General features: G+C 46.2%; 3 protein-coding genes across 3 annotated transcripts; 1 reads left to right on the top strand and 2 right to left on the bottom strand.

The window, feature by feature from the left end:
• Positions 1-166: 166 nt before the first annotated feature.
• Positions 167-1,550, bottom strand: Pmar_PMAR021719 (DNA-3-methyladenine glycosylase, putative; the record flags this gene model as incomplete). Its single annotated transcript, XM_002777207.1, has 3 exons — positions 922-1,550; positions 565-696; positions 167-340 (listed from the first exon to the last, which is right to left on the bottom strand). Coding segments are annotated over exons 1-3 (380 nt in total), but the record flags the coding sequence as incomplete, so codon positions are not given.
• Positions 1,551-1,683: 133 nt separating this feature from the next.
• Pmar_PMAR021720 (prefoldin subunit, putative) lies at positions 1,684-3,005 on the bottom strand (the record flags this gene model as incomplete). Its single annotated transcript, XM_002777208.1, has 6 exons — positions 1,684-1,755; positions 1,927-2,024; positions 2,242-2,308; positions 2,620-2,680; positions 2,731-2,856; positions 2,968-3,005. The coding sequence occupies 6 exons, from the start codon at positions 3,003-3,005 to the stop codon at positions 1,684-1,686; spliced, it is 462 nt and encodes a 153-aa protein (XP_002777254.1).
• A 1,353-nt stretch (positions 3,006-4,358) lies between these two features.
• On the top strand, positions 4,359-7,330 carry Pmar_PMAR021721 (centaurin/arf, putative; the record flags this gene model as incomplete). Its single annotated transcript, XM_002777209.1, has 7 exons — positions 4,359-4,449; positions 4,497-4,635; positions 4,719-4,816; positions 4,887-4,967; positions 5,070-5,263; positions 5,354-5,442; positions 7,264-7,330. The coding sequence occupies 7 exons, from the start codon at positions 4,359-4,361 to the stop codon at positions 7,328-7,330; spliced, it is 759 nt and encodes a 252-aa protein (XP_002777255.1).
• Positions 7,331-8,680: the final 1,350 nt, after the last annotated feature.

Genomic DNA, 8,680 nt, shown 5'->3' on the forward strand with positions numbered 1-8,680 from the left:
ATGTGGTGCAATCATATTAGGACTATACAGTTCGAACACCGCTCATTCATATTATAAAGAACGCATGACGCTCCCTAATGAGCCGTCGATAAAGTAACTATATAAAATATATACATATCAATGTGTGTGGATGAATTATATAACTCCATCGATTCCTCCCAGCTACTACTCCTCCCGAACAGCTCTAGCCGCCTCCGCATTCCTATACACACTCTCGATCTTTCTTCGACTTCTCACCACATCACAATCACTGTCAAGTACAGCATCAACTAGCACATCCATCGATGAAGCCTCTTCTGTTGCCCGCACAAGCGCCTCGATATCAAAGTCCTTGAATGCTCTAACATAGGAAGTGTATGTCTACATACGACCACTTTGAAAAAAAAGAGGTCGTACTCATGTACTCATAGATCGGCAATGTTACACTTCCACAATGTGTAATTACATCAGTTCTGCTAATCGGATGAATCGCTGTGGACTACAAAACTCCGACGGTCATCCTCCCAGACTAAACATTTCCATATATTCCTTCATCCTTCATAACGCCATCCTCCTTATAATTACTTCTTATACCCGCTCCGCTTAGCCAAAATCGTCGCCCAGCTGAGGCCAGCCTGCGCTCCCTCCAGCGAGATCATCTCAAACATAAGGCGATCATCAGCCACAACGGGCACCCCCCATTCGTTATCGTGGTATCTAGAAAGGTAACCGGGAAAGAAAATATTCATAGTGCGGTAGAGCACTCTTAGAGAATTGCGTGGGAATATTCTTGTGATGAGCAGCAACTCAATATTCAGCACTACACTCTTGATGGTTACGTGTGGTATAATGGAATGATGCCCCCAAGGATAGACCCAACGACCTCCCGAGAGACAGCAAGACGCTCTACCACTACCCCAGAATTCCATACGCAATCATTACTTCACATAGTCCTCCCTGCCAGCTCCTGTATACTTCCCCACCCAGCCACATCTAACTACTTCACTACCCGACATCCTCCTGCTACTGCTATAGACCACTACGACGAGTTACAACTCAACTCTACCAAATGAAAGCATCTCCCACCTTCACAAAATCACCAAAATTCCGACGGTCCAATGTGAGTGATTCGACACACCCTCGAACGACTATTCCCCCTCGCAAATGAGCTATTCACATCTGGACTACCTCTCATAATTTTAGTTAAACTTCCAACCAACTTCAAAACTTTGTTCTCCTCAACGACCGAATGTTCCAAGTCGCACCCGAAAGACCTGTAGGTGTTTAACACTATCGAGTTGACGTGATTTATTATCATTCAAGTTTCACCCGCGAACACTAGTGAAAAACATATTTCACAGCTACTGTATAGCGCGAATATCGCATTTTTCACCGAGTTTAACGCCACTTCACGTAAAACGGGTTATGAAACTCCATCGCAGTAGCTTGATTGTCCTCCCGGATCCTCTCATTATCTCCTGACCTCTCATTTCCCAATCCTCCCAAGAACCAACCATCCCAACCGCCGGACAAACACTAGTTTAAACGGTCGAGCCCGGAATTTTTTCCCCAACTCAAAACAGTTACCATCTCAACAATCAGCACACACTAGTAGAAACGACTCATTTTCTCCATCAACCATTTCAACCTAATCAATACAACGAGTCTTGCAATCTTGCATTTCCTCAACGCGTCCCCTAACCTCTAGGAAGCTGCTCCTTGTCGTTGCTCTGAGCGCTGCTTCACATTGTAGTTGTGTACTCTAGCTATGTTCACCTACTCCACACAATGCTGACCACATCGGAAAATAGCTATCGAATATTAGATAGTTCGAGTAGAAGGAAATCAACAACATTCAAAAAACAACAGAAATTTTTGCCAAAGTGATGGAGTTATTACACTCCACACACTTCAACGACCCACTTCCAACCCTCTGACTTTCATTACCTCAGTGGTAGTGATTTGATCCCGAACAACCGCAATTCCCTGCTCTAAATCACCCAAGCTCTTCCGTGCGCTCTCTTCGTTGTCATTCAACAGCCCCGCTGAGAGCAACATCCTCAAAAATAGCAAAATGAGTTTTCTCTTCTGCGATAAGTGGTAAACAGAGCTTAACGAGTCGAGAATAATTATGAACGAAAATTATTTTATCAAGTTGTTTCTGCAATTTCCGGCGTCTTATTATAGGAAGGAACGCCTTTCCTGGGGATCGAACCAGGGATGTCGGAATGATAAACGTGAACCACTCCCTACTCCACTCACTTGCTTCATCCAACTTATACTCCAAGAGAATGTTAGCTCCCAACCACAAACACACCGAGTCTATCTCCTGAACAATGCAACCCTCCCCTACACCATCCTTTCACCTCTCCGAAAACCATCATCGCCACACGCGCGGAATTATACTCTTTACACTACAACAGTCATACCAATTCCAGCCATAGCCAAAACACATTTCTCAGAATTCCTCGGCAATTTCCAGTGCACTCTTCTCGCTTCATCATTGCTGCTTATCATACTAGTATGCGACACACGAAAACTTCGGATTTCTCCAACTCGAGGGCTCACTAACTGCTACCCGATCAGACACAGTCAATGTCCTTATATAGGATCGAGATCTCTATAATTCACCCATCCTACCTGTGGGTTCACTCTAGCACTGGCATGAGCGTTATCAGTAAGCGGGAAGCGACATCTATACCTACATTTGCGCATGCGTGCCATACCATAACTTTCTCAAATCACCATTACTCTCCCACACCGCTTTCCTTCTGTTTTGTCAAATACGTTACAGTTTCCTTCGCCTGTTTGATATCAGGCAACTTCCTCTTGATCGAGCGACGTTGCGACATCAGCTGCTCGTTCATATACTGATACCTGCGCGCGCCATAAAATTACTCAACAACGGTGAACTAAGCACGGCTTCACTTTCAGCTCTTTACTACTGGAATAATTTCGTGGCGCGTGACTACTTTACCCCACTACTACTTGCTGAGAAGTTCCCTAAGGCCGCCTAGAACAGCCATGGGGTCTCGCTTGCCGACGAAAATCTCCACATTCTCCTAAACATATCGGAAAAGAGTATCTTCGCTTCAATTATGCCCGCCTTAAATACATACTAGTAAAATTCAAAACGTATATTGTCAAAGGAGAAATCGTTCGAACATTATAACCAAAACTAAAAACACTGGTCACGACGATATGAACGATGATACCAAAAAATAAAATCAAACAACTTTCTCCCAGAAATTGCAAAAAATACGAAAATTTCTCACGAGTAGCTTTTAAAGGAAAAAAGATGTTATTCAAAAAGGTCGACAGAGTCTTAGAATGAGCTGCTCACTAGCAAGAGGTCAATATTGAGAAAAGGGCAATTTATACAGGCTTGACAGTTCCACCAAGGAGAGAGTAAAATCAAACCAACTGTCGCGGTAAACTATACAAAGGCGTGGAACGTTTATCAACAGGTTAAATCAGTCGATCAGAGAGCCCTGTAAAACGCTCGATGCTTGCAGGCCCTACTGAGGGAGAAGGGGTCGGAGTTATTACAATGAATTTAGCTCGAGGGATGTTGCTATTAGCCGTCCCTTCCTCCGCATCAGTCGATAAGACCAACTCGGCAGGGTCGAAAGGCTCGTACTTGACCTCTTCTGTATCTTGTACGTTCGACATTAGGATACCCCTCAAGGACAGCAACTGCTACAGTAAGCTACTGAAGCGGCTCGAGAGTTACTCTCGAACACATCGACTAGGAATAAGATTCTGGCAGGGATCGAACCTTAGCCCAACCGATAATTCTGTCACGCGCCACGAAATTAATCCGCACGTATTCCTTTATCCTTATTCCTGCAACTAATTCTTTCCCTTCTGCCACAATTTTCCCTCTGCTGCCACAAAAAAATTCTCGCTCGCCACAATTTCGCGCCTACGCCTTAGCAACGAACTACGAGAGAAACAGACTATCAGGGACCTATTCGAGCTGGTACGAGTCACTCAGAGCTCCAAATAGTTTGCAGGTTGGCTCCACGTGCGCCAGATCGAGAATCGCCCTACACCTTAGGATCGTCGCCGTGAGAGGATAAATTATCGCTCGATGCATCTACGTGGCAAGAAGCAGAGTGAAGAATGAAGATTTTCCATCAGAGCTGTCTTTATGCATGTTAGTTCGAACATGTAGCTCACTGTGTTTGGGTGTTCAATGGCTTCACTCGCTTTTTCTGCGTCATGGAGCTTAAACCCTCTAGCTGTTCGAGTTCGAGTAGTAGTTAGCATCGGCCAGGGCCGCCCTCACAGGGGAGCCCGATGTGTAGACAATGGATCAAGTTATGCTATCCCATAGAGCTCGCTTCCAGTAGGTTGAGCTAGGCTTTTCTCCTAAAATGTCATCGAGTAGTGCGGAACCCCATCGCGCCAGTTGTCTTCCGGAGCTCGATGACTTACTGGCAAGGCCAGGAAATCGACATTGCGCTGGTAGAAGAGCATTGTGTGTGTCGGGCTTGATGTTTTTGTGAGAGTAGATTGCGGCCGGGACAGCCCCCACTGGGCAAGCGTCAACTTGGGCGTCTTCCTTTGCCGCGATTGCAGCAGTATCCATAACCGTCTCGGAGTCAATGTATCCATAGTCCAGAGCCTAGTTTTGGATTCATGGCAGAACACGTACGTAATTGGCGGCCTGAATCTTTCACCGTCGAAGTTTCGCGCGCTTCCCCATCTTGATGGACATCGCTTATACTTCGCAGGTGGATTCTCATCATGACTCACGTTGGAAACAACATAGCGAACAGCTACTATGAACAGAATCTACCTGAGAGCTTTCGGAAGCCGAAACTTGAGGACGGTATGGTTCGTCGGCCGAGATCCGGCTCTGTCGAAATCACCTAAGAATCTCCACGGATCGCCGTTCTTAGGTATCCGGGCGGTTGAGCGATTTATTTGGACAAAATATGTTGGCCTGCAGTTCGCTCCGAATGGTCGTCCGCCACCGCCATGTAGTAGCGTGACGTAACATCACTGAGACTTGCTGACCGAGTCTATAATATAGACTCTAAATTATGGACTACATGAAATGGAATACTTCGTGTCTCTTTCAGCCGGGTTGGCGGCGCGAGGAGAACGCACTGACATTTACCTCCAGCAAGCAGGCATGTCCTCTCTCTCTGCCTCTCCAGTGATTGAAGAACCTCGCCGTGGAGGCCGGCGGGCGAAAGCTCACTCTCGCGAGAAGAAGAGACTCGTCCAGAAGCTCGAGAAGGTATCCAAGGCTGCCAATGCACATATGGACATAGTAGAAATGGGACTACTACAGATGGTTTCCAATTCACATTGCTGTGAAGTGCTAAGACGCTGGATAGCGTTGATAGAAAGAGGGTTGCAGAGATCTCCTCCTTACGGACTTGCCGTGCGAGCCTCTGGACTCTCTGTCGTCGAGCAAGTTGCGAAGGTGATGGCTCCCGAGTACGAGAAGTGGTTCAGGAAAAATATCGGGGAAAGTACGGGGAAAGTATCTTATGCTCCAGAACATGTTCATGCCCTGTGCACTCACTAAGTATCTTATCTATCAAAGATGTCACACTTTGTGTCTCACTTCAAGTGAGTCACCTAGTATCGGGTCAAAGCGTGATAGCACTCTAGTGAGATATATCATTCACTCCGAAGACAGCGCGAGTTATGATCAATGGTGAATACCAAAAGCATGATTGCTCTTGCACGTCGCGATTGAATCAGATGAGATAACTGTTGAAGTGAGTCCCATCTTCGAGTATCCTCTCCCTTTTTGCATCGTATCAGTTGTGTCTCATGGTTTGGTACGATTGTACGTATTGACGACTCAACAATACCCAGAAGTTAAACCCTCAAGTAGGCATTACGTAAGTATTACGGGCAACTGTGACATTCTACACGAGATATTGGTACTAAATATTGACCCACTAAAAATGGTGAAAGCCTAATAACGGTGAAGACAAACTCGCCCGCCTTCATGTGGTGAATATCTTTGGTTTTTGTACCACTCTCTCCTGAGACTATCTAACTTTAAATCACTACTCCCTCTTTGGCTGTGGAGTTTTCGAGTGTTGAGCTTGCTCGAGAAAGGCTACATGACACGTGCGCGAAGTGGGATCGGACTCGGACTGGACATAGATGCGGGGTTACCGCGTTTAAGCGTCGTCTTATTTGTGCGTAAGTGCATTGGTGCACGGCATAGAAATCTATTAAAGTTAGCCCCCATTTTTAGCGTAGCATAAACACATGGAATCCGCCCGTAGCCGCTAGATCAACTTTAACACGCGCAATCTACTTTGTATTCGACCATATGCTCATAGTGTAGTTCAACTTTTTAAAATGTCACATAATTCCAGACCCTGGCTCATGAGTGATCAATGATCACTGATCATCATCGTCGTTTGTTGTTGTTACTGTTTTGGGTGAGGGCGGTGAGCATCCCAGATGACCTGCGGATGATATCTATGAGTTTTCGTGCTGCTACCACTCGCTTTGCACGCTACTAGTAGCGGCTACTAGCGATTGGCTCCCCGTCGCTGGACGCATTATGGGGAGCTCCTTGAATGGTAGTACCAGTTTGAGGGATTATGCTTCCACCAAGAACGGTAGAGGTTGTTTCTACTTTTATAATCCTGACGCATCGATGAATTTCCTACAATATTTCCCTGTTCATACTATGCTCACCAATGGACAGTGTTCACTATTCACCAAATTCCGTGATCGCCGGCATGTGTGGTACGCATTTCTTGACGCAGCCGACGAAGAGAGTGAGGATTCTCCAATATACTGTACCACGGTGCCTCGAACGTACCAGGAAGTAGCTTTGATTGGTGAACATGCATTAGATGTATGTCATAATTCCGCGATGAGTGTGCATAGTGAGGATAGCGCTATAGAGGATGAGGGTTACTTCTTGACTCACGTATATCGCCTGCACTTGGATGGTTATAATGCCGGCTGGGAGACTCTATGGACTGTATCTAGAGATATGAGCTTAAGCTACTTCGATCGTAACCTACTGACTCCTTTCTCCAGAGGGAGAAGCTGCCGCAGCTCATCAACTGTTGCGATGAAGATACTGGTACTATAATGATTAGGATGCGCCGGAGAACCGGAGCGATAGAAGGGGAAGTCTATGTTGATTAGCGGTGTGATATCTGTGCGATTACGTTGCTACCAGAATCGTTCGCTTGTTGTTTTGTAACCAATCAATTTTCAAGAGTACTATGGTATAGTCATGGATATCCTTGGGGAAAGTTTATTGTATCGCACTCCTGTCTTCAGCTTCGGCCCGATGCGGGACGCTTCTATCTTCGATTTGTGGTCTTATGAGATGAGGCCTAACTCCTAGCCATTCTGCTGTCGATCATCGCGTCGCAAGATCAAGCTGAAGACTCCTCGCAACGGCGGTTTTGGGTGAAGTATTTCGACCTTGTGACGTGTTCTCTGTGAAGGGTGCTGCTTATCTGATTTTCGTTCATGAAGTCAGCTTCAGTTGTGTTGCGAGTTGTATTCTTATATCGAGCGTGAACTCCAGATCATGCGATACACAAACCAGATTGCAGGGAGACTTTCCTGAACTCGAAAAATGACAAGGTAAGCTCGAGCAAATGATTTGATTCAAATCGCATACAGAACATCGAATCTACACCAACGACCTACAACTAGCTACGACAATTGGTGTGAACATCAAGCATATCACAAGGAACACGCATGCTAGAAATGAATGTTTCTCATATCCACCATACGTGTAAGTGAACCAGCCTCCTCTCGAATTAAACCTAACGATCGCACGAGTTGCACGTTACAAAACATGTATCATCGTGAAACGATTTTCGGAACGCGCGCCGGGGGCGCGCGCCAGTGTCTTCACTGTTTATAGTCCTATTGTGATATTTTTTCCGGTTCACCATTTTCAGGATTCACTGTTATCAGGGCCACCCCAAATGGGCGAATTTTGATCGTTATCCGACACGAAGCTTGTGGAGTGTAGAGTGGTGCAATCACTCGACCATGACGCACTCGCCCACGAAGCCAGGTACTCTTGAGCCTGTGTATTTCGTGTGATGTTGTTGCTGCTGGTCCTAACTGTTAATGTGGGGCTCATTGATACTTCAGTTTATCACCTGTCCGTCGCTGGTGAGCGTACTGGCTCATCTTGCCCACCCTCTGCTACCCGCTAGTTTCTGATTATCTGCATCTTGACGTGCAATCCTCAACTGTGTGAGGATGGCTGTTGAAGTCGGCAGGGCGGGATAAGTTGAAATAACGAGTATTGGATGAGAAGCTGCGATCAGGCATGTGTTTGCATGAAAACAGAGTGGCGTTCTCCGGTAATTTCGAGAGGAAGGGTTTTAGTCTCGGATAAAATGAGGGCAATTTAACCTAGTTTGGTCCAAGAGAATGTAAGTGGTGGGATCATCTCTACTTCAACAGGCACGACTATTCCTTGACATGACGAGCCCACAGAGGTGCACAAATGATTGCGAGTCATCCCAGTAAGATGCTATTCAACCACATTCCTTGTGTTCAAAGTGCGAAGTGCGCTCAATGAACGCCGCTCACCAGCCAAGTGAGGACAATGGCGGACAATGTCAATGACAACTGGTCGCCTCCGCGAGCAGCCGAACCGTCCATGTGATGCCAGATATAGGCATCATCCAAGTATGAATCCTATCACGAGGTAGAGTGGATGCTTGTG

This window comes from Perkinsus marinus (genome assembly GCF_000006405.1).
Source record: "Perkinsus marinus ATCC 50983 genomic scaffold scf_1104296952158, whole genome shotgun sequence".
NCBI classification, from domain to species: domain Eukaryota; phylum Perkinsozoa; order Perkinsida; family Perkinsidae; genus Perkinsus; species Perkinsus marinus.